The sequence below is a fragment of the Primulina eburnea genome, chromosome 14 (genome assembly GCF_022965805.1).
Source record: "Primulina eburnea isolate SZY01 chromosome 14, ASM2296580v1, whole genome shotgun sequence".
In the NCBI taxonomy this organism is placed as follows: Eukaryota; Viridiplantae; Streptophyta; class Magnoliopsida; order Lamiales; family Gesneriaceae; genus Primulina; species Primulina eburnea.
In genome coordinates, this window is record NC_133114.1 from 31,810,975 (window position 1) to 31,836,874 (window position 25,900).

General features: G+C 34.8%; 2 protein-coding genes, 1 long non-coding RNA gene and 1 pseudogene across 6 annotated transcripts; 3 read left to right on the forward strand and 1 right to left on the reverse strand.

Moving 5' to 3' along the window:
* Window positions 1-8,165: 8,165 nt before the first annotated feature.
* On the forward strand, window positions 8,166-11,038 carry LOC140812335 (probable WRKY transcription factor 31; annotated as a pseudogene).
* Window positions 11,039-13,442: 2,404 nt separating this feature from the next.
* On the forward strand, window positions 13,443-17,890 carry LOC140812727 (aspartic proteinase-like). Its single transcript, XM_073171078.1, has 14 exons — window positions 13,443-13,634; window positions 14,413-14,789; window positions 14,890-14,950; window positions 15,322-15,416; window positions 15,498-15,610; window positions 15,798-15,966; window positions 16,063-16,102; window positions 16,221-16,285; window positions 16,586-16,699; window positions 16,802-16,866; window positions 17,012-17,165; window positions 17,243-17,362; window positions 17,464-17,552; window positions 17,631-17,890. The coding sequence occupies exons 2-14, from the start codon at window positions 14,418-14,420 to the stop codon at window positions 17,713-17,715; spliced, it is 1,542 nt and encodes a 513-aa protein (XP_073027179.1). The 5' UTR covers window positions 13,443-13,634; window positions 14,413-14,417; the 3' UTR covers window positions 17,716-17,890.
* Window positions 17,891-19,346: 1,456 nt separating this feature from the next.
* On the forward strand, window positions 19,347-21,533 carry LOC140811729 (uncharacterized). Of its 4 annotated transcripts, none has more exons than XR_012113514.1 (6): window positions 19,348-19,592; window positions 19,885-20,254; window positions 20,350-20,472; window positions 20,546-21,024; window positions 21,160-21,265; window positions 21,394-21,533. It is a non-coding gene; the product is annotated as an uncharacterized lncRNA (long non-coding RNA). The 4 variants fall into 4 exon arrangements; XR_012113515.1 differs by having other exon boundaries at window positions 19,353-19,592; window positions 20,546-20,708; XR_012113513.1 differs by having other exon boundaries at window positions 19,347-19,802; window positions 20,546-21,265.
* On the reverse strand, window positions 19,974-25,674 carry LOC140811721 (uncharacterized). Its single transcript, XM_073169776.1, has 6 exons — window positions 25,178-25,674; window positions 24,075-24,713; window positions 22,733-23,185; window positions 22,296-22,468; window positions 22,002-22,185; window positions 19,974-21,857 (listed from the first exon to the last, which is right to left on the reverse strand). Exons 1-6 carry the CDS (start codon window positions 25,571-25,573, stop codon window positions 21,765-21,767), a joined length of 1,938 nt encoding a protein of 645 aa, XP_073025877.1. The 5' UTR covers window positions 25,574-25,674; the 3' UTR covers window positions 19,974-21,764.
* Between the last annotated feature and the right edge of the window lie 226 nt (window positions 25,675-25,900).

The following is a 25,900-nucleotide window of genomic DNA, read 5'->3' on the forward strand; positions in this document are numbered from 1 at the left end:
GATTTGCGGAGCCGCGCAATCTTTAAAATTATTGTTAATTAATAATACTCAGTGATTGTGATTAAGCAGTAACTATGAAACCTGTGGGGATATGATGATGGACACAAAACCACTATCCCCCTACCATTTTTCTTATTTTTCAATTAAGTTATATTCAAATGTGTCATGCGTTAATAATTATTAACTATACTATAGTATCAAATTCAAATGACAATAGTTGTAATAATCATAGACTGGTCCAATATGAGTTTCTGTTCATATCCATATACGATTATTGATTATGTGTCGTAAATTAATCCAGCATGAGCCATAGTTCATGCACACAGGAACGAAGCCACCCCAAAGACTGGGGTGGGCTCCAGCCCAGGGTAGAAAACTTAAAAAAAAAATAGGACTATTATATGTTTAATTATGGACTAGGTTAATTTTTGGGATCCAGCCAAGGTAGAAAAACTAAAAAAAATAGGACTATTATATATTTAATTATGGACTAGGTTAAATTTTTGTAAAGCCCATTAATTAGCAAAATATTTACTATTCCTTCCAACTCCAGCCCAAGCTCCGTTGTATTTTGATTGTGGCTTTCAATTTCTTCCTATCAAGTTGCCCAGGTACTTGTACTTTTATTCAATTGAGATTTTGTTAATTTTTTCCAACGATGCTTTGAAGTTGGTGGTGGCTAGTTGGTGGTGGCTGCAATAGATTTTTAGCTGAAAAACTCAATAACAGATTCAATGATGGAGCTGTATAACTTCTTAGATTTAGTTCTGTTTTGGAACCTCGAGACAACTTTAAGTTGTTTAATATTGATGATATTTACAAGCTTGCAGAGAAATTCTATCTCAATGATTTCAGTGGACAGAACTACATTATTTGAGAAGTCAGTTGGAGCATTATAAGTTTGATATAATTAATCATGAAAGGTTTCAGAATATCTCTACCATTTCTGAATTATGTCGACGATTAGTAGAGAATGAAAAGACACAACATTATCATTTAATTGACAGATTGATTCGTCTTGTTTTAACTCTTCCTGTTTCTACTGCAAAAACAGAACGATCATTCTCAGCTATGAAACTTCTTAAAACTTCTCTTCGAAATAAGATGGAAGAAGAGTTCTTGGCAGATTCTATGATTATCTACATTGAAAGAGAGTTTGCTGCAAAGGTCGAAACTGATTCAATAATTGATGAATTCTATTCTATGAAAAACCGCAGAGCACAACTTCAGTAGTTTATATTTTGTTCGAGTCATTATGTAATATTTGCAGTTACCATTAAATATTTGATAAGTGTTTTTTTATTATAAATTAGCAGTTTACCATATTTTAATTTTTTAATATGCAATTTATACTATTTTATTTATTTTTATCAATCATAGCCCAGAATGAAAAAAATTTTGGCTACGCCCCTGCATGCATGCACATGCTCATGCACCGTAACTCATTTGGTACCAACACTCTAGATACTTAAATTTGGAGATCCTACGATCGAATGTTGGGAGATGCAAACGAAACAACTTTCCAATTGTGAGATATTCTATGAACGACGGTACATGAGCTACGACTCATGCTAGACCAACCTATGGCTCATGACCAATAATTATACATAAATATAGGTTGATGCTCATCTTGAATCAACCTACGGCTCATTATTGTCACAACATCTCAAAAGTTTAAAAACATATAGTTATACATAATGGTTTATGAGTTTATTTTACACAAGTGATTGTATACTATTTTTAGTTTCACGAGTGTGATAAATGATATTTTTCCTTCGTATAAAGCCGGGGTTCGAGTTGGCGTTGTGTGATATTAATGCCCCCTAAAATGCATTATTTCAAAATTTTAATTTTCTTTTTTATTTTTTCTATGTGGAAAAAAAACAAACGACTCGTAAGCCCATTATTAAAAAATTTTACATCCGCCGCTGTATAATGATCCAGATCATTATATGTGGCCCAACTATGTAGTGACGTAAGTCCATTACAATCTCCAATACTGAGGAAATGGTGTCGGGTAATATTCGTTCTTTAGTGGTCTCGATCATCCACGGCCAAACAGGGAGTAGCGATAATAAAATTAAAGGTCGATATCTTCTGAGATTATCATCTCTACTTATCCACAATTAGTCTTTGTTTTCCCAGTCAAGTTTGAAATTCCAAACTAATGACAGCAACCTTTTTCACAAGAAAAAAAAATCTGCTGGAGGAAGTACACAAAAGTAAAGGGAGTGTTTGCAAAATTACGAAGGAATTAGAAATACAAACACTTTGTAAGAAGAGTCACTGATTTCAAATCAGTTGATTTAAATTATTTTATAATCAACATTTGAAATCAATTCATTTCCCATAAATTCAATTTTCGTTTTCTAGAAGAAGATAAGTTCATTTGAAACCAAGAAAAAGTATTCATATTTAAATTAAATAGCTCACACAAACCTCCAACACATACAAAGTCTGATTTTCTGGTGGATTAATTACTTTGAATTTCTTAATCACAGTCGAATAATTTCAACATAATCAACAAATTCATAATTATATTATTAATTACTTTCCCATATAGTTTTTTCTATACATGTAACATCAGCTAGGTTTCACCAAAAATGTTAAGAAGTTTGCTTAATTTGATTTAGAAATGCTTTATTTTTATTATAATCCTAATCCAAATTTCAACGTTAATGAACACTTCCTTTCCCATTAAAACTTCTTCTAATTGTAAATTAATTGCGCTTTTATATCCTTTATATTAACTAAATTAAAAAAATTATATTATACGATTCATAATACATTCGGTGCCATGTGTGAAATTAATTACTTGTGTTGACAAATTCGAAGATAATATTCTTATACGATTCATAATACATTCACAAATTTCAAACCTAACTCTTCCATCAATTTATTTAGCAATAATAATAATTTATTGGGATCTAATGAGCCAATCCGCGTTCATACATTGTCATGCAAAATAAATCAATTACATATTAGGTAAATGTAAACGTTTTATTCGCTATTTCTTAGAATCTGGCCTCAACATTGTTTGACTAGCTTAATCAAATTATCAATCAAATTGCTTGTCAAACCATTTCGGTAAAGATAAAACTCCAAAATTGTAATTTTTTCAATTACAGTTTATTTGTCTTAATTATATAGACTTTTTTCGCTTGTTCCAAATATAATTATATAATTCATGTTTCTAGAATTAGTAGATTTTTTTTTTCTTTTTACTAAAATATGTCTCTATTAATTAAGCTTTTTGGAAAATGTGCAAATATTTTTTTAAAGAATTAAATTATGACATGATATGAAGTTTGTTCGTAAAATTTATTTTTCCGATGATTTTCTTTTCTATAAAAACCAAACAAATTTAAATATTTGAGGCAAAAAAAAATTATATACAATATGTGTTGGAATTAGGATTTATTTCATTGTTTTGCTGGTGGGCACTATTGGTAAAAATAGGGGTTGTAAATAAAATGAATCGAACTGAATAATAGTAAAAATTTATGGCTTGAATCCAGATTGAATTAAGAACATTCAAGTTTCAGTTTGATTCGAACCTCGAAAATATTCTATATATGTTTTTACTCGACTTCGGTTGGATGTGAAGTTTGAATTTGAGTCCACCTTGATCAAAATGTTCGAATTTATTCGCGAGCTATTCGAACTATTACTCGAACATTAAAGTCTGAAATGTCCGTAAAGCTCGAAATATAGATATATTTAATAATAACTATATTATTTTAATAAAATTATAAGATTCACAATCAGCTCGCGAACTATCAAATAAATAATTTTAGTTCGAGTTCGACTCCGAAAAAATTTCGAACATCATGGAGTTTGTTAAACTAAAAAACTCACGAACCAACTCAATTCGTTTATAGTCTTGGGTAAAGCTAATTAAGATTTCAGTCCAATGGTAAAATCTGCACGATGAAATGAAAATTCAAATTAAAAGACAACTAACAATCAAAGTTGAAAAGGCCAAGTATCGAGGTCATAAAGGTAGGGTCTTTGAAATTAGAGATTTCTCACGTTGAACTGATTTATGTATTGGGTAGGAAAATTACTTTCTAGCATACGAGTTTTGACTAAACATCAAATTCGGCTACAGGAACTTGTTCATTTTCTTTAACCAATAAAGAAAAAAACAAAATAAAAAAGTATAGGACAATATCGGACATTTTATATCTTTTCGTTTTCTTTTATTTCACTCGTCGTTCGGAAGTATGTTATATTGTCTAAATATTTCTTTCAAATTAAAGATAAAAAAAATCATTTAGCTTTCTGCATTATAAATTTTTTATTCGAGAATGTTTTAGAAACCATGTCCATAATTCAATTTTGGATGAAATTAACTAAAGTTTCTAAAAAAAACTTAAATATTCTAATTATAATTTTAATAAAAACGAAGTCTGACTCATGAAGTATTTAATTTGAATAGGTGAGCTGTGTTTATATTTAATTGTAGTGGTCCAATCACCTAACAAATCAAATTTTCTACGTGATGGAAGTAAACCACGTGGGTGTAGATGTTTCTGGTCAACACAAATTGATCTCAGTCAACTTTAGTTTTTGTCTGATTTCGTTGTCTTCTTTAATTTGATTGGACTATCGCGCCGCTTTGTTGACCTTCTCTTCAAACTGTAGATTCCACGTAATTGCTCCTGCATTAGGAAAAAACTATTCTCGCTTTTTTATTTTAATTTTAAATCTCATAAAAATTGAGCGTTTTTTTTTAATAAAAAATTAGAATATTTTATAAATAATACCAAAAATAAACTAAGCTGTTTATTTTTTTTTTTTGGGTAGTAAACTTTTGAAATAATTTATGACATATTCTGCTTACATTAATCACTATTAAAATTTTAATAATTACCATGTGGAGAAAATGAATCAGATGAAATATACGAACAAAAAGTTAAAAATATACTTAGGATGGAGGAAAATCATTTTCTCAGAAGAAATAATTACATAGATATTTCTTTGGAAAATAGACACTTATTTAACTACTCATTCAAGATTTATAATTTAATAGAAAACAATGGAATTAAAGAATCATATTTCACGATATATATATATATATATATATAAAGGAGGGCAAAAACTTGTGTGAGACGGTCTCACGGGTCGTATTTTGTGAGACGGATATTTATTTGGATAATCCATGAAAAAATATTACTTTTTATGCGAATAATATTACTTTTTATTATGAATATGGGTAGGATTGACCCGTCTCACAGATTGTGATCCGTGAGACGGTCTCACATGAGACCTACTCATAAAGGAGTTGAGAATTTGTTGCATGAACAATTTTGTCGGGTAGGCCACCTTGTGTTTACATGCATGTATTTGAATTATCGAATCAGCCGGCGGCACGAGAAAGTATATTTCCATGCATAACTTTAATTTTCTTTTTTCTTCCAAAAGTAAAAGCTTCGTTGATTACTTGGAAAAACACGTTTTCGATTAAAATATATCTTTGTTAAAGACAAACAAATCTCCTATTTATATTAAAATCACGATAAAAAATTATAATATTGGATTCACTGTTTCTAAATACTTGTAAAAATTGTAAACCTGCCCATGTTTTTTATTATCTACTTTTTAAAATTTTACGCGAATGATATATTTGTGAATGGAATATTTTTCCCAAGAATAAATTAAAGCAGTTCAATTATCGAGTTTTTGGTCATAAGCGGTGTAAATATTGAAAATTTGCAAGTTACGTGTTCATTTTAATATTCTCGAGAGAGAAGAAAAAAATTGATAAGAGCTGTACTAGTTCAAAATTGTACTAACGTCAATATCGGAATATCAAGCGAAAGTTAATTCTAAACAAATGAAAATTAGAAGTGAGATTCTGTTTCCCATTTACCTTTTTCCTACCCGTGTCGGCCATTTACGATAAATTAATAATAATAACAATAATTGATCTTGCTCGGATAAATTAGGTGAGTTGAGTGAGTAATTTATCGAATCAACTCGTGCTTCTTTCCTCTTAATACTGGTAACCAAACAAAAGGAACCTAAGTTGAGTGATCTGCGTAACCAAACAAAGGGGCGTCAGAAGAGTTTTCCGTATAGCCACTCCGATGTTCAAGTCAATCGATTTTCACGCAGAGGAATTAGAGTACTATACAGGGAGTATATATCGAGTGAGTGAAAATATCAATTTTAATGTCCCAAATGATCGACCAAACCTTAGTATTTGTAAAAGAAAATACAATGATGACTTTGTTTTCAGTATCCGGTCACTTCTCATTCTCAGACGGCTGCTCATGCATTTGCTGCCCTCCCCCTGACACTGTCACGATTAACAACACATATTGTTTCCACTCTCGTCACATTGTCTTTATGTATTGGCATACTAATAATTTCGAGATATGATGGTCCATACTTGCGGGCCCAGATTCGATGCATGACCCAAGATCCTCCAAAATGATCACGATGTAAGGACGCAGCCAAGGTCTCTAATCTATTATCATGGTCTTCTTATACCGTTCAGGCTAAGCTAGGAGCTCAAGTTTGTTTGAGTATTAGGTGTTCTTATCAGTTCCTTAGTAGTTGTATACCCAATGATGATTTATATAAAACCTCTTTCTTCACCCGAACGGATTCTCACTCCGATCTCTCTTGGCTTCGTGTTCTTTTGCATATAAACTTCATTTTAAAACTTTATATATATCATTATTATAAATCGTAATCATAATTTAAATTCATGTTAATGTATGCAGATCATGTGAGTGGAACTTTAGTGTAGTGTGTGTATATATATAAAATAGAAGATAGTTCGATATTTTAATTATTTGTGTCCAGGGAGATAAACAGTATTGGAATAAAGATATAAACAATCCCGATATAGTATTGGAACAAGGAGATAAAAAAATTAATTGTCAACTTTCTTCAAAAAATTGTAGTGTGTATATAAAAAAAATTATTTGTCACCTTCCATAAAAAGTGAGGAAACTCGCGAATAATATCGGAACAAGGAGATAAACAATCCCGATATAGCATGGAATAACCCGACATACGTGGTATGTGTGTTCCGTAGAAAAATCGAAGATTAATGAGATATCTTGTTATAAAAAATTTAAAGTCATTAATTTTTGAAATTTTAAATGTAGAAGAAAAAATAAAAAAAGAAGAGAAACGTAAAATATAGAGTTAGATGACGAAATGATAATGTTTGTAATTATAAAAAAAGCTTCACCCACCTATTGCGTAAAAATTATAGTTTTGTAAATATAAAAAAGCTTCAACCACCGATAAAATTAATTAAAAGTTAATTAAGCTAGAGGGTTAATGTTAGTTAGTAGCGTATAGAATCGGATTTCAACTAGCTAGATCTTATTCTAATCGAAATCGAGTATTTATTTCTTTAAAAAATAATAAATCTAATTGAAAAATGAAGTGAAATTAGTCAATTCGATGCCGTTTCAAACTAAACAACAGTGTAAGATTAGTTTAATATAGAAAGATACATGTAATAATTAGAAATTGCGGCACACATATATTACACGAAAGTAATAAAGATTAGACCATTGATTATAACTTGGATTACACTTTATTCACAGATAAATTAATCCCTTAAAAAATTTATTGGAAGTCACGAAAAAGTCTTGCGCTATATCGAGCGAGGCGGTCCCCTGCTCTATTTTACCTTTCCCCACTAGCCCGTGGCTGCAGTCAAAAATCAAAGCCTATCTTCCCTTTTCAATCCGATATTTCTCCGCCTACCCCCAAACCCGCACGCCCAATTTGTCCCCACCTATAATTAATATTATGCCAACAATTTTCACACTCGTGTCACAATAATTACACGTAAAATGTTTTTTCCTTCTGATATTCAATATATAAACACGTAAGAAGAATAATTTAATTATGGCTCGAATTAACGTATCATATTTTTGGATCACAAAAATCGTGCACATAAAATTCATTACATAGATTTGATCGCTGCCTAACCCGGTGGTCACACTAAAACGCACTAGGTCGGCCGTCAATTTCATTGACTTTCTGCATCATGCTATTCATTTTCCTCACGTGGAATCCGCCTCATAGCTCTGGCCGGCGGCTTTGTATTAGCACATATATACAGATGCAACAGCTAGCCTCCATCGATCCCGCTCTTTTATTTTCTTGTATTGTATATTTATTGTATGAACCAGTCCAAGTTAGTCTTTGCTGGATTTAGACGAAACCTCTTTTCATTTTCACGAGAAATTATCCAAGTCTAAGATGTGGGCTGCGGCGCCATCTGGCAACCAACACTGACGCATCACCTTACGTCAATTCATCTCAAAGTCTTCCCCCTCAACTTCAAAAGTCGCATTAAACCTTCAAAAGTTTCTGGTCTTCGTAAGACTTTTCCACCTCCCAACCTCTTTTATATAGGCTTGCGCAATGTATTTGTAAAAGACTTCTCAGACTCTCGATCCTTCCCCTTTTTCCATTTTTACACAAGCAATTGAGATAGCCCTACTATACGTTATATAAGAATCTTTTTTTTTTCTCTGAATTCATTGTTAGATTCGATTCTTGATTAAATATTAATTCTCGGGCTTTGTTATTTATGGACAAAGGATGGGGACTTGCCCTTGAGAAATCCGATCAAGTTGGTTTTTTTGGGAGCAAATCAATTTTTGGATTTAACCTGAGTCCAAGGTTGACAAATAAGAACAAGGGATTGATTATGTTTCCAGTTAATTCGAGTGGAAAAGAAGAGCATGAAGCAACACCCTTGCAAGCCCACCGGCGGCCAACAAAAGGTGGTCTTAGGTGAAGTAGACTTCTTCTCGGTGAAAAGTAAGCCGGTTAATGATATAAACGCTACTATCAAGAAGGAAGTTCCACATGTTGAAGCAAGTAGACGCCTGGAATCCGACGTAAATGTGAGCCAAATATGTCTATGTGCATGTATAGCTGAAATTAATATATATATGATGAAGTTAATTTGTTTATCGGTTTAGATTGTTGATTTTTTTTCCTGGTTTCTGATGAGTATAGACTGGTTTGCAACTTGTGATCCTCAACACTGGAAGCGATCAGTCAACAGTGGATGATGGTGTATCTTCCGATCTTGCTGCAGATAAGCGAGCCAAGAATGAGGTAATCAATCGAAGAAATGCAGTTTTTGGAGCTGCTAATCGAATACATAATAAAATTGTTTGATTCGATGAGCTGTTTTTTTCTGTGTTTTCAATCAGCTGGCACAACTTCAAGTTGAACTGGAAAGAATGAACGCCGAAAATCAGAGGCTGAGAGGGATGCTTGCTCAAGTGAGTAACAATTACACAGCAATGCAGATGCATCTTGTGACTTTGATGCAGCAGCAACAGATTTCAAGAACTGATAGTACGCAAGAACACGAGGTAATAAATTAGTCAGATTTCTGTTTATCTCATCAAATTTTTCCTAGCATCGATTATTAAATACTGATTTTATAACACGATCACATGCTTCAAATCAGATTGTAGAGAGAAAAAGTACCTGAAGAAAAGGACGATGAAAATGGACGAGCGATGGTTCCAAGGCAGTTCTTGGGCTTATCCCCCGCTAATCAGATGATGGAGGGACACTCCTACTCTTCATCAGAAGAAAGAACTGTTTCAGGATCCCCAAACAACAACATAGAATTATCGAGGAACAAGAGGATTGGGCGGGAAGGGAGCATGGAATCTGAAGGATGGGGTCCTAACAAGCATCCTAAATTGAATTCTGTTAAGCCCGCTGATCAATCCACTGAGGCCACCATGCGTAAAGCGCGTGTTTCAGTTCGAGCACGATCAGAAGCTCCCATGGTATCTAAACCAGTACTAGTATTTTTTGTATTTGAAATAATAGGTATGAACTTACAATTCTGAATGCTAACTTTGAGTTTCTTTTGTGATATTAACAGATTTCAGATGGATGCCAATGGAGGAAATACGGACAAAAGATGGCCAAAGGGAATCCATGTCCCCGAGCCTATTACCGGTGCACAATGGCAGTCGGTTGTCCAGTGCGCAAACAAGTATGTACCCACTTTTTCATTGCTTAGTTTTCGTCATGATTTTTCCCAAGTATAGGATGATTAATCATTTATTGCATGCTACGGCAATTACAGGTTCAAAGATGTGCCGAGGATCGAACAATCTTGATCACGACCTATGAAGGAACACACAACCACCCGCTACCTCCGGCCGCCATGGCCATGGCCTCCACCACCTCCGCCGCTGCAAACATGCTCCTTTCAGGGTCCATGCCCAGTGCTGACGGTTTGATGAATCCCAATTTCTTGGCAAGAACAATTCTTCCATGTTCATCCAACGTGGCTACAATCTCAGCTTCTGCTCCTTTTCCCACAATCACACTCGATCTCACACAAAATCCAAACCCATTGCAATTCGAAAGACCCACACCACATTTCCAGGTCCCATTTCCAGTGCAACCACAAAATTTTTCGCCGGTTCCAAATCCATCATCCATTCCTCAAGTTTATGGCCAAGTCCTTTACAATCAGTCCAAGTTTTCGGGTCTCCAAATGTCAAGGGAGCACATCAACGAAGCCGCTGCTCAATTAACACAAGTTCAACGCCGCAACACCCGCAGCTTCACCAGCCGCCGCTCCACCCTTCTTTTGCGGACACCCTCAGCGCCGCCACGGCCGCTATCACCACCGATCCTAATTTCATGGCCTCTCTTGCCGCTGCTATCACCTCCATTATGGGCGGCTCTCATCCGCATAACAGCGCTTCCACCCCCGACAACGTAAGTAAAGGCAATATCGACAAAACCAGCAGCAGTTTTCCTGGGAACTAGCTAGCTGTCAAAACGTTCTTCCACTTCATTTCTTGTTAATTATCAATACATTTTTCGTCATACTTGGATCAGATAGCTAGTTTTCTTGATTGTTTCTTTTCTTTCATTTCCGGTGTAATGAAATCAACATGTCCATATTGTTGAAGTTCCATTTTGTTGTACTACCAGTGAAAAAAGTAGGTTTAGAAAAACACAAAGCTGTATTCTTTCTTATCTAAATAATATTTTTATTCATTCATACGTGTAAATCGACAAAAAACAAAAAACCAGTGATGAGCTTCTTGGATTATCTGTCACAAATTTCCTTAATATCGTTTTCGTATAATTATCAAACCATGGGAAAAAAGAAACAACCGAGAAGCAGACATCTGGAGACTTGTAGAACTGATCAAAGGCCCGGTATATTCTGATTTGAGAAGTCAACAACTCCGGCCATCAATTTTTGACACGTACATCTTTTCATAAAAAAAAGTTAATATATCGATATGATTTCAAATTTGTATAAAAGAGGAGACTTCTTAGCTGCTAACTTCGAAATTTGTGATCAATAATAATAGTTTAGATAATGTGATCAAGCAATTTCTTGCCTTGTTGACCCTTCGAGCAGAAGCTAACCATTTCTTTTACCCACATGTACGTATTTGACTCTAATTGTTAGTTAATAAGTTATACATTGGTTTAGCAAGTTTGACAACTGTACTCAACCATCATTGATCATTCTGGAATTAATAACAAAGAGCATATATTTTTCTCTCTATGTCTCGTGTAGGATAGATTTGTTCGTAATAATTTTCGATACAAAAATCAAATATTATTATATTCTAAATTAATTCTGATAAAAGTAATAGACACGATTATATAATTTTTTGAGAATGAAACGTACGCTTCATTAGCATGATAAGCCATCATAATGTACTGACAATTTTCAAGAATAATGGGATTTACATCCACAAAAATCTACTATTCTCCTGACAGTGATGCATCTACGAGCCAAAATATTCGCGACTTGATTTGCAGTTCTTGGATAATGTTTTATTTTAATATGGGTAGATGATTTTAAAATTTTAAAATTCAATTGGGCAAAGGAATCGAGCGAGTAGGTTCAAGAAGAGAAGAAGTTAGGGAGAAAAGTGTTACTTTAATCGAAGAAGTGAGACACGTCTTTGACTTCCGTGCAACTAAAAGTCTAGACATCAAATGAATGTGCCACTGCCACCAATCCAACACTCTTAAAACGACGTGTGAAGTTGTGGGCCGCACCACCGGTTAGTTCGATTATGGGTGTGTGGGCAGTGCCCACACCCCATATGAGTGGTTGAGATTCCACCTCATGGAGAAAAAAAAAATTAAAAAAAAATAAAATTGGGCCAGAAAAAATTCTGGCCCTTGGATGTACCCCTGCAGGCAGTGCCTGCAGGGGTAGGATGAAATAATCCCGCACCACCCGTGCGTAAGTGTCTTTGGAATACCCGCTCCGATTGGACAATATTACAATGGGTCTACGCTTTACAAAATTCTGGCCTGTTAGATGTTTCTGGTCCGACCCATTTTACGTACCCAAGGGAGTTGTGATATATGAGTACTAGGTTTCAAAGGCCGCCAGTATTGATGAATTTAATTTATTTTGGTGAATCGGTGGATTTTTTATTTTATTTTTACAAAATCTCAAAAATATCCTTAGAATTTTTAAAAAATAAATAAAATATTCATTCATTTAAAATTAGAAATTGCGAAGTATTGACTCAAAATATCACTAATACATATTGATATTATCAATCAAACAAAAATACTAACATAAAAAGAAAATATTTAGCTAACACAACAGCACTCTCGTTTGCTTATCTACAAACAAGATAAACATAAAATTTGGATCTACATATAATATTTATCGACATTGCTCAATAATGCATCTAAACTCAATCAAATACGCATTTGTTGTCTTCACAGACATGAAGACTAGCTGTGTGTCAACTTCGATTAAGATAATTGTGAAATATGTGTTGTATATCTATGACAGGACTTCAACCATGCATATAGTTTCTCTTTCTTTGATCCACATATACAATAAAAAAATAATATTATTTTTAAAAAGAATAACATTTTTAATTATTTGAGTGTGGTTCGAGATCGATACCACATATTTGAACTGTGAAACAATCGCATAAATTTTTTATGTAAAAAAAAATTCAAGTGTTTTTGTTGCTTCGACCTGGGAAAAAATTTACTCTCGCACCTTCGATTTATGTGAAGAAAAGGGAGATATAACAAAGGAGACACTGGAGAGTTTTTTAAAAAAGTTCAAATTACGTATACGAAATTCGAAGACGCGCATTGTTCTATTTTTCCCCGATTTCAATGGATTATTATAATATATCGAATATAATATTTATATGTGAAAACAATAAAAACGTTTACACAACAGAAACCTCGTAAAATACGCAATAGCGGGGTGATAGCGTCACGTGTAAGCAACCTCACACACTCTCCCGACACGTAAGCATTCGGTTACCACGAGCTTTTTCTCGTGCCTCACTAGTCATTTAGACCGTCGGGCATAGATAGGATCAACGGCTCCGATCTAGGTGGGCCCGCGCGTGTCTCACCATCCGGTTCTTTGCTTTGGCAATTGTATCCTTTAATCAACGGGCATCTCGTAGAACAGTAGAAGAGACGTCTACCGAGATCCAACGGCGTCAAATAAATGGCATTTACCTCATCCAACGGCTGAGCTCAGGAACTCTGTTCTTTCCTATTTATATATACTCACCCCGACTGAGTTTCAGTTGTATATCAAAGAATTTTTGTTTTGTCTTTCCTTTTTATCGACGTTTCTGGTGAGTGAATTTCAGGACCTTATTTATTATTTTCTTGAAATGTTAGACGATTAAGTTATTTGTTCCATCGCATTTCGTTGCTGCATTGTTTTTCTGCAACAGCTAAAAAAATTTACGAGGTTTTGAGTTTGAATTTGTGTCCGCTTTGATTTTGCATTATATTGTCTTAGCCTACAGATTTTGATGTTGAAACTTTTGTCTGCGTTGATGCTTCGCTGATATTTATGGCTTTCTTATCTTTGGATTTTTGTGTTGTATATTATTTTTTATTGGAAATGTTGCATGTTGAAAACTGAAAAGAATAAACGTTATCCTACCAAAAAAATTTAAGAATCAAATGGAAACTTTTGTTGGGTGCTTAAATGAATGGAAATATTAAACAAGCTGTCTTTCTATTATGATCAGTCCATGACATGTAAATTCCAAATTTTTAATGTAGATTTTAACTTAATAAGTGAATATTTCGTGGCCCAAATACTATTATGCATAAAAAAATACAGGCTCATCTCTTGGGAATAATTCTTCACTGCATGTTTGCCCGAAGGCTTGGAAATCCTGCACTTGTTGCATTGCTTCAGTTTAACTATTATAATGTGTAAAGCTGTTGTGAGAATGATTTTATTAACCTGGTGTAAAATATACCAAGTATGTGAATTTGCTCCTTGTTTTCTTTGTGATAGCAAATATGGAATGTTGTTGATATCTGACTCTCTCTTTATTGCATGCGGTTATTTTCGTGGTCGTGGTAAGTAACTCATAACTTAATTTGATGTCACAGGTCACATGGGAAGTATATTAGTAGATCTCATTTTCAACCTTTTGTTGTCAAGCCTGTTGTTTTCTCTTGCATTTTCTGCATCAGACGATGGTTTGGTCAGAATTGGACTAAAAAAACTGAAGTTGGATCAGAACAACCGCCTTGCGACTCAATTGGAATCCAAGGATTTGGAAGGGCTGAGAGCTTCAATTAGGAAGTATAATTTCGGAACTACACATGGGAACACTGCAGATACAGACATTGTAGGATTAAAGAACTACATGGATGCCCAGTATTTTGGAGAGATTGGTGTTGGAACTCCCCCACAGAAATTTACAGTGATTTTCGATACTGGAAGCTCGAATCTGTGGGTGCCATCTGCAAAATGCTATTTTTCGGTAAAGCAGCTTTGAGTATCAAAACTCTTGTTAGGACATGTTTTTTGATGGACTGGGATAGAAACAGACAAAATTTTGAGTATTACTCTTCTTGTTTCAGGTCCCATGTTACTTCCATTCCAAGTACATATCGAGCAGTTCAAAATCTTATAAAAAGAATGGTCTGATTTTCCCTGTTTCCTTATTTATATATAGGTTGATAATTATTTGTTAATTGTTGGAGCTGTTGCCACATCCTTGCTTCAAAAAACCAAAGTTGTTATTCTTGCATCTGAATGTTTAAGAAGATTCAAAATATCCTGCACTTATAAGTTTGATATGTAGCTGTACCTGTGAAAGCTTGGAAGTTAGTTTATGAATTGAATACTTTCCAAGTTTAACACTAATATTGCCCTTTGTAGCAACTTTTTACATACTTTCGTAGCATCATCGGTTGTCTGCGGTGAAATCAATCTGTACTGTTATGACACTGATTTATAATCTGGGACATGAATGGAAGAAGTTTAAAACCATGGAACCATATATAATTCAGGAAAATCTGCTGCAATTCAATATGGTAGTGGGGCTATCTCTGGATTCTTTAGCGAGGATAACATCAAAGTTGGCGACCTTGTCGTCAGGGGACAGGTTGTTTATTTTCCACTTCGACTCATGCCTAATTCATGTTAGTATTGTTGACTGACCAGAACTGAGTGTTGACATGGCCAGGAATTTATCGAGGCAACAAGAGAACCAAGTGTTACATTTTTGGTGGCCAAGTTTGATGGAATATTAGGACTTGGTTTCAAAGAGATCTCTGTTGGAAATGCAACCCCTGTATGGTACGAGTTGAACTCTTTTAGTATGGTTGTTTGTTTAGGTGCTTGATTGAGAATAAAGAATAATACTTTTCTGTTACATTACATGTGCATTTGGATTATCTTCTTCCCACTTTTAGTACTTACATGAGGTAAGACTTCTAATTTGTTTGAACACTGCATTATGATTCTACTTTTGGACTTTTTGCAGGTACAACATGGTCAAACAAGGTCTTGTTAAGGAGCCTGTTTTCTCCTTTTGGCTCAATCGTAATTTGAAGGAAGAAAATGGTGGTGAACTGGTATTTGGTGGAGTTGATCCAAAACATTACAAGGGTAAACATATTTACATTCCAGTGACACAGAAAGGGTACTGGCAGGTTGGTTATCAATTTTTATTTCCCCGTACTAATAGCATGTTTATTTTTATTTTTGGATTATTCAAGTAATTTTCTAGTTCTTTGGATGATTTGTAGTTTGATATGGGGGAGGTACTCATTGATGGTAAAGAAAGTGGTAAGTGTTAATTTAATGTTTCAAAGATGCACCATTTACCCCATTAATGAGAACCAGAAGAGATTATCAATCAAATTTAGTTAATCAGAAAGTCATTTTAAAGGTCTTTGTTTCTTAGGATACTGTGGTGGTGGATGTGCGGCAATAGCAGACTCTGGAACTTCTCTCCTGGCTGGTCCAACAGTATGTTTTGGCTATATAATGTGTAAAAAAAACAATAATTTTTTACTCTTTTTCTTGATATAGTCTTGCAAAGAGGATGTTACTGATCTGTGATTAGATTGAGATTATTATTTCAAAATTTACTTGGCATTTTATATTCAAGTTGCTTACTAGAGCATGCAACCAAAATGCAACGAACTGTACATTGTGCCATGTTGCACTTTTCTTATTTTTTTTTGCAGTTTGATGCACCCTTTTCGGTGTTGAATTGATAGTATGCTGGTTAATACTCCGATGTTCTCGTTTTGTCTATGTTTGTAGACTGTCATCACCATGATTAACCATGCTATAGGCGCCTCGGGAGTTGTTAGCAAAGAGTGCAAGGCTGTGGTTGAACAATATGGAGTATCAATTATGGATCTTCTCTTAGCGGAGGTATTACCAAATTTACTGTGTCATTGCAGTTTTTTCTTTTGTTTTTTCTGCCCAACTACTTTTTGTTTATTTTTATGAACTTATCACGACTAAATGCCAAAGGCACAGCCAAAGAAGATATGCTCTCGAATTGGGTTATGTACATTCGATGGAACTCGTGGAGTAAGGTTAGCCCCTTTTTCATGGTGTCACTTCACTGGCTTTCAAAGCTTTGTGGATTCTTAATGGAGGATTTGTAATCTTGAATGAACATTTTATAAGTTGCCATGTTTCTGAGCATGTGTTTGAACTAGATTCTAAATCTCTGTATAGTGGAGGCATTGAAACTGTTGTGGAAGAAAAGGACAGACGTTCCTCCGGCTTGCATGACACTATGTGCCCTGCTTGTGAAATGGCTGTCGTGTGGATGCAAAATCAACTCAGCCAGAATCAGACTCAAGATCGAATCTTAAACTACGTTAGCGAGGTATAATTCACGCTGCTTCACTGGTAGCGTTAAACTTTGTTTAGTTTCTGTTTCATATGGCACCAACAAAATTGCAGCTCTGTGAACGGCTGCCTAGTCCAATGGGAGAATCAGCTGTTGAATGTGGAAGCATTTCTTCCATGCCTAGTGTTTCCTTTACAATCGGTGGAAAAGTTTTTGAACTCTCCTCAAAAGAGGTATATAGATTCAATGGTCAAAATAATACCTTAAATCACGAGTAGGATTCTTCAGGGTTGACTTGCTCTCACAACTACCTTTCTTTCGGGTATTTGAACAGTACATACTTAAGGTGGGAGAAGGTGATGCAGCACAATGCATCAGTGGTTTCACTGGCCTGGACGTTCCTCCTCCTCGCGGACCACTTTGGTAAAATCCTTGGACTTCACGTTTTTTGAATTTTTTTTTTGTCATGGCTAATGAATGTATTTATATGATAATGTCCAGGATCTTGGGAGATATTTTTATGGGCCGCTACCATACCGTGTTTGATTATGGCAAATCAAGAATTGGGTTCGCTGAAGCAGCTTAAACAAAGGCGCGCACAATCGATTCTGTGGCTTCCGAGTTAACTTTAAGATGCTTTCTCTAAGTTGTGTGTAATTTAGTAATATCTGTTTAAACTAAGTGCTTAATGAATATGATATTATGTGGATCAAATTTCGTTTTCTGTTTGATAATAAAAACCACACATCAGGTATTATGCAGAGTCATTCCATAATCTAATGGAGACTCAAAGCTATGATGGCTAGTGTCAGCCCCTAAAGTACAAAACATTGGCTTAACATACCACGGTAATCCCTCAATTTCTAATCATTCGTATTTAATTATTTTTAATATATTTAAAATGTCGGTAGTAGAAATATTGTACTCGAGCATAACATAGGCCACATGATCCATGACTGTAGGGCGTAAACGTCGATTTCGGTTTGAAGTTCAAAATTTTTAACTCCAATTTTGTTCAAAGTAAAGTTCGAGTTCGATTTGAATTTTTTTTAAAAATTGTCGAATTTTGTTCAGATTAAAGTTTGAGTTCAATTTAAAAAATTCAAATATGTTTGTAAACAATTTGAATTATTATTTGAAAATAGATATCGAAAATAGATATCGAAATGCTTGAAAATTATTTATTTAAACTGTATTGTGTTAATTAAATATTAAGATTCACAAACTTTTGACAAATAAATTTTAGCTCAAGTACGATTTAAAAGATTTCAAACATATTAATGTTCAACTTGAATTTGATAAACTTTAATAAAAAACATTATTCGAACAGACTTAAAAAAATGACGAACCGATTTGATTTGTTAACACCTAACCCACCAATCAGCTGCTACAAATACGATATTGTGTTTTAACCAAGGTTCTAAAATACGTGAAGCGCTTCGAAGCGCGGATGTCGAGCTCCAAGCTTTTCAAGTTTAAGCGATATTAGCACAAGCTTAAATGTGAAAAAACGTTTTTTATTTTTAGTGTTATTGTAAGTATCTCAAATCAATAAATAGATAAAATAATACATAAATATGATAAATTTAAATCTGATACATTAATTCGCATATTTATAAAAGCATAAAAATCTCAAAATTACAATCTTTATTTATTTTTGCAACTAGAACACATTAAAAAATGCTAAATATTTTTCAAATCATTGTCAGACATGCTTAATCATAATTAAAATTTAAAAATAAACAACTACTTATAAACTTAATTTATTATTTTAAAATAAAAAGACGTACATTCAAAATAAAAAAAATTAAAAATAAATAGATGTGATTAATTGTGTTTAAACACACCTAATTAAACGTCTTAATTATGCTTAATTTGGTCAAACTTCAGTTTAACCGTTTTTTTCGGCTTTTCACCGAAACGAGGTATTTTTGTTAAGTTTTAAGTTTAAGCTGACTTTTTAGAACACTAATTTTGATTTGGAACGAACGACAAATATATATATTATTTTCGATATATATATATATATATATATATATTATATTTGTTAATAATAACAACAATCTCCGATCAGAGGCTTGGGCCAGGCCGCACTTAGACACGGATCTATACGGGCTGCAGGCCCAACCCATTTTCATGTCCGAGGCTTTAAATTATCCAGCATTGTTGTCACTGTCTTGGCATTCCGAACTCCCATCACAAGCCAAAAAAATCAATGCTTGGAATTGTTCGTTTCATGCGATCCTATGTGGCAATCACTAGAACCATTCATGAAATTCGTGGCCCCCATAAAATCCCATACGGATTCTTTACATTTATATCCAAATGGGTTTTGTTTCTTGATATATTTGTATGCACGAAATTCGCACAGTTCCTATGAATTTTTTTCCTTGTGGCGAGCTCCTCTTTCTATGTTTTTGTTAATATCATTTTGGTTCTTGACATCATCTATGTCATGTTGAGGTTAGTCAAATATACTCTCTTCCTGCTTGTTTGGATTGAATACGATCGTATTTTTGTAATCTTTTTTTATTCTGTTTCGTGTTTTGTTTTGCTCCTTCAAATGATAAAAACAGTTGAAATTAAGAAAAGGTGTAAAAGGGTTTACATTCATGCTAGTCTTTTGAAGATTCAACACCAAATTCATTAACTCGTCACTTACCTTAATATTGGGTCTGCTCCTGTTATTACTGCTTTTTGGTGGTTTTTGCTAAATCTCTGTTTAATAATTTACCGCGTGATTTTTGAACTGCAGTGATGATATGAAGCGCAATCAAACTTCGTGACTTAATTCCATGGAGGATGGCTGAATAGTCTGTGTTTCGCTCGCAGTATTGGTTTCAGTTATTTGTCAGTTGCACTTTTGCTAAGCTTTGCTAACCATGTCTGTATTTCACGTCCCTGGAGCCTTTAGCTGTTGCCACTCTCACGTAGATATGAATATGCCACGAGAGACAATTTCTTACAATGTGGTACGTATTTATTTATTGATTCATAGTGTCCATTCTATTCCATCTAGGAGCCTTTGCCATATAAAAGCGAAGATCTGCTCTTTTTCTAAGAATTTTGTTGATCGGTTCAAAATCCAACGGTTCTCACACCAAGTTACTTCAAAGAGATGGCTGGTAAGCATTATCTTCTTAGTGGAGCACACGGAGTACAATCATAGGACAAGAAAGTATTTTTCTCTTCTATCTTTTTGAAATATTTTTTTTTCTAGTGCCGTTCCCAAGATTCCATTTCAGCAGAAAAAACTGAGTCTTTCTCATCGCGCAATATAACAATCAGCTTGTTAAGGCGATACCGTTGTTTTGTTGAGCGTGGAGGAGGTGACTACCTAAAAGTATGTCCTACATATTTTTACTGGTCTGGTTTTTTTTATCAGTATGTTGCTTCACTTATTGAATGATTTGTAGGAGTTCATTATCGCTGGTGTTAATGCTTATGCATTGGGATGCATGCACCGATGAAGGCTTGAGGAAATAACTTACTCATATGAAGGATTCTGGTGTCGAAATTGAAGCAATGTAGGCTTATGGCGGCAGTACAGGCTTAAAATATAAGATTATCTACCAAGAAGTTAGTCATCTTATATTTGATCAGTGTGACTACTTTTTGAGAGGGTTCCACTTTCGTAGTTTCATGCAGAAATTTACATTTCTAATTATTACTCATGAAAATTCGACTTTATTCATTCTAAGGCTGAACTTATCTTCCATACTATGGATTCATTTGTTTAGATTGATGAATGCATCTTATGGCTGGGCATTGTATTTATAACAATTCTTTGTACACCAAAACCAACAGTAGTTCGATGGTCATCCATACTTCCATACATTCGGTGTCTGATAAAATGCTGCTCCAATGGAAGGGTTTATGTGCAGTCATATCGAATGTGATTATTTATTACAACAATCTCAGATTGTTTGCTAGCTCAATAGATACGCTTTACTTTCTATTTATAAAGCTTTCGGTTTTGAACCAGCAAAACAGATTCTGATATACTGGGTACTATTTAACTTATGACTAGGCTTCCTGTGAAGACTTTTCAACTGGAACAAATGGCAGCAATGGGCAACGCAGAAGAGCCATCAGCTGTCGCTAGCCGTATGAGACCAGTATTCAGCACCTTTGAGGTCAGTTTTTTTCTATGTTTCGATTCCCTGAAAATATTTGAGAATTATTTTTGGCTATTTCTTGTTATGTTATAATGTATTTAAAATATAATTGATGTCAAAAGTGCATTGAAATGAGCTTCATGCAGGTCGTGAGTCCACAATGGCCAAGAGTATAGTATCGTAATGGCATATCCAATATGAACATCTCCCTGCATTTTAGCGTATCCGAAAGGATGCCAAGTTTCTGCATCACGAATTCAATAGCTCTATCAACACTCTTTCCTTCATTTCCACGAAGCGGACATGACTATGACAAGAATATCCATTACTTTATACCCTGTTATACTCTGCGTAGTACAGAATTTGTCAACTCTGTATGCATCTCTGAGCTGTATATTAACTCCAATCTATGGACGTGATTTTCTTCAAATAACTCATGTCTCTGGATCCTTAGAACTACAAAGTTCAAAACTAGTGCCAAAACAACAATCAGCAAAAAAGAACAGACAAAATTTTGTCACAGATTTGTAGAAGAAACAAGTGAAAAACTATTTTTGAGCACTTTCATAGCCCGCCAATGGACAGCCGCTGCAGTTTCTGAGGTTCCCATCTGGAACACAAAGACGGTAATAAGAATATATTAATAGTATAGACAAGAGAACCTAAAATTAAGAGAGATCAATGTCCAGCCAAAGGACGTATATAATAACAAAATAATTGAAGGTTGATAGTAAAAAGCTTATCCATTTTTTACCTTAACCTCCATCGAATGATAGTCTTGCCACAGGCTTGTGTCCTGATGGTAAGTTGTAAGTGCAGATTCATACAATTTCCGAGTATTTGAAAGAGCCACTTCGTCCCCAGCAGATGCAAGATTCATTTCTAGCTCAATACATTTTTTGTATATGGCAAGTCCAGGATGTGGTAGGGCAAGAAATCTGCACTCAAGAAAAGGATAAAATATTATATGCAACAGTGCAAAAGTCTATCACAGGTAGGCCAACATATGAAATACTTAAGAAGAAAGCATATACATATATGTACCCACCGCTTATACACAAGTCTCGCTCTATCAACTCCATCCCTTTGAAGAATGTAATTTACAATTGTTGATGAGAGAGAGAACCCACAATCAGTTCCACCATATTTGGCCAGTAAAAGCACTGCAGTATCCACAAGCTTGTCAAAATAATGTCTCTGGTTTGCTAAATATTTTAGTCCCTGCAAATCACCAAAGGAAAACCTTGTCACTGAGTTGAGAAATCCTTTTTTCTTCCTCTTCTACCACGCATACAAATCACCATCATGACAGACTAAAATTGGAGGTTCAAGAAACTATTCAGCAACAATCAATTGGCAGCATTACTAACTTGCTTAAAATGCAACAAGGACATTAGATGAGACAAAGTGTCAGCGCATAAATAGACGAGTTTAGTGCAGTGCTTGTGATAACACAGAAGGAATAAGGCATCATATTCTGCATACCATAATCCAGATGTTTTCTGCTTCTAAAATGCTAACTTTCATCAAAACGTTGCTAAGGAGTTCAAAGATATATGATTGATCAGCCTTGTTAGGAGAGAGAGTCATGGCCTGCATATGTCTCATTTCTATGGAGAGACGTAAGGTCCATAAATGCACCGCATTTGAAAATTTTCCGGAGCAAAGTCTTTCAACAAGCCTTTTAGCTTCATCAAACTTTCTTAGCTGCAATAAGAACGAAACATGTAGGCAAGCAAGATCTTCTGTCATGCAGCAAAGGTTCTCAGCCTTCTCAAATACTGTTTCAAGATGTGAAACAAGTTCAATCGCATGACCATGCATGGTTAAGAAAATGTTTGTTTCGCCCCCTTCATCACTGGCTGCATCCATGAGGAATTTTACATAAACATTGAACATCGAAGCTGATGGTAGAAATTTCAAACCCTCCTCGTAAACCTAGAAATACCCACATGAAAGGTGAGTCTCAAATGCAACTTCAGACCACAAGTTAATAATGCCCACTGTATCTAACAAAAACACAAATCAGTTAAACCAGCATTACAATAAACAAATTTATTTGTTCTTTATTTCAATCATTCAATTATTCTGTGAGTCCGGGCATAGGAGTGCCATGTGGGAACTAGTATCTAAAAGCCTTGGATTGTAAAAATGCATTTGAAGTCCAAAAGTACAAATTCAACATCCAATCTATCAATAAAACCTTCCATGGCATGAAGATTGCTGGTTGGTTATTTTTCAGTGCCAGTTTGGCTAACAATTTGGATGCCATAGGCCAAGCAAATATTTCACAAAATAGGCGACAAGTCTATTAATATCTGACCGCAATGATCCTTTGGAACAAATTCATTAACTGAGTACATCTAATCATTTTAGGACGACCCAATCAAATAACTTCGGTTCAAACCTATCCAATTTTTATTGGATGCTGGTTGGCCAGGAATGTAATTTGTGGGGAGAATTAAATTTTAAAAACAATCAATTACAAAAGAAAAGGAATATAATTACAGTACATGACATTAACTCATAATATAGATTATATTTGAGACAAATTTTCCAATACCTCAACCATAACATGTCTCATAGCAATTAAGTCTCAGAAATAACAAAGACGAGAAATAATGTTTTAATCTTGTAATATAACTACTAATTCCTTGGACAGGAGAGAGAAATGATCAATTAAGATGTTGAGATCCAGAGCATGCTTACCAAATAAACATATCGGTTCGTTATCAAAAACCAATTAACTCGAGATCAAATTTCCACCTAAGTTCTAGGCACGGAATAATGCATGGTAAATGGAATTAAGATATTAAACTGGTCAAACCTGGATCGCCTTTCCCAACTGTTCAGGATTTATTCCTTTGACGCCACCTATTTCAACCCTTGCAAGCCAATCCCAGTACCGCGGGTCTTTTGAAAATTCCTTTTTCATGTCATCATGTATTTTCTTTTGTGTATCATCTGAAAGAGGCAGATCTATGGCTTCCAGTATCTCTAGTAACCGAGTTCTGAGACTGAAAGATGTTGGCAAAGCGAGGATCGCAGCACCATAAACAGTTTGTAGAATGTTCAATCCTTGCTCCCTAAACAAATCAATCTTCCCCATAGATTCACCGTCTTGGAGAGCAGAAGCCTTATCATCTTCTCCTGGCTCATTGAAAGCCATAAACAACTCCTTGTTCTCATCTCTCCACTGTTTCTCATCAACACCTCTCTGATCACGAGTCAGGGTCCCCTCATCCTCTCCTAATGCAACCTTTCGGGCTTTTAACTTGTTAAGATATGTGAGTTCCATACGAATGTACTCTATCCACAAGTCCTCTGAAGTAGAGCATACTCTCAAACCATTTTGCATCAGAGAACGAGCAGCTGAAACATTCAGATTTTGATCAAATTCCCAGGCAGCAGCATATATCCAAACACCAGGCACTTTTGGATGAAACCTAACTAATTGAGCCAGAGCCTATACAACCACAAGATTAGAAATTTGATGTCAGATTCATGTACAGGAATTGAAAGGAGAATAAATGGAGCCAAATCAATTTATGATACCAATGCGTAATTTTTATATATACACTCTACGTACCTAAATAAATCATTTTAATTGTTTTTTCATGCTTAAAGCAAATCTCCAATCCAAATCTCCGCGCGTAGAATAAATTTTTTGATGCAAAATTAAATCTTTATCTTCTTTTCGTAATTTGAAAAAAAAAACGCAAAACACCACACTTTTCTGCCAAAAGCCAAGATGTAAGAGCAAAAGTCACTATATTAAGCCACGCGAAATTGTAAAATTGCATTAATCATAAAAATGAGCTTAACAAGAAATGTGGTATAAACTAATCTCATTTCAACACCTAACATTAAGAACACAAATAGTCAACATAAAAGAAAACCTTCTTCAGCAGCAAAAAAAAAAAAAATTACCTTCTTCATTCTCCCGTTGCCACGCGCTTTGCAAAACTCCAAATATTGAAACCAAAGTTCGATGTCCCCCTTAAACCGGTTCGTTGCAAGCCGATATATTTCTAAAATTCTGGAGACCCCAGCGTAATCGGACACTGACTTCTTCGACTTTTTACCGCCGGATTTATTTGAAAGAGATTTTTTACGAAGGAGACGGAGGGCTTCGAGATTCTTCTCGTAGTCGATGTAGACTAAGAAATCTTGCTTCAGGGGGCAAGGTCTCTTGAGACGGTACTCGAACTTGCGGCGGCGCTTGACAATCTCAGCTATCTCTCTGCGGCTGAACAATCCGCGCCGCTCTAGATCATCTAGCTCGTCGAGCATGCGCTCTAGTTTATATTGCACCACGTCCGCCATAGTTGGTAAGAGTCTCAAGCAAGTGCTCGTTCAGGTCTGGGAAACGAACTGAGAGATGACCGCGGGTTTACGCACCGAGGAACGACGAGATCGCAGGGAACACAATAGTGGGCCGAATATAAAAGGACTGCATTGGGCTATTAATTTGGGCTTTGGTGGCCCATGGAGTGAGCGGCAGTCCTTAGATAAAAGGTTGGGCTCAAGTTACGAAATTCTAAATCAAAATACGGGAAGCCCTTTTTTTAAAAAAAAAAATTAAAGAAAAGAAAGGAAGCGTGGCTATTTTCGGCAATTTATTTATTTAATTTTAAAAAAAATCGATTCAAG

Excerpts from the sequence above, each read along its gene's own strand:
- LOC140811721 (XM_073169776.1), bottom strand. The coding sequence starts at position 25,573 with ATGGCGGACGTGGTGCAATATAAACTAGAGCGCATGCTCGACGAGCTA. Across the intron at positions 24,714-25,177 it reads GCAACGGGAGAATGAAGAAG|GCTCTGGCTCAATTAGTTAG; the intron begins GTAATTTTTTTT and ends GTGGTTGTATAG. Across the intron at positions 22,186-22,295 it reads GCGAGACTTGTGTATAAGCG|ATTTCTTGCCCTACCACATC; the intron begins GTGGGTACATAT and ends TCTTGAGTGCAG.
- LOC140812727 (XM_073171078.1), top strand. The coding sequence starts at position 14,418 with ATGGGAAGTATATTAGTAGATCTCATTTTCAACCTTTTGTTGTCAAGC. Across the intron at positions 14,790-14,889 it reads CTGCAAAATGCTATTTTTCG|GTCCCATGTTACTTCCATTC; the intron begins GTAAAGCAGCTT and ends TTCTTGTTTCAG. Across the intron at positions 17,166-17,242 it reads TCTTAAACTACGTTAGCGAG|CTCTGTGAACGGCTGCCTAG; the intron begins GTATAATTCACG and ends ACAAAATTGCAG.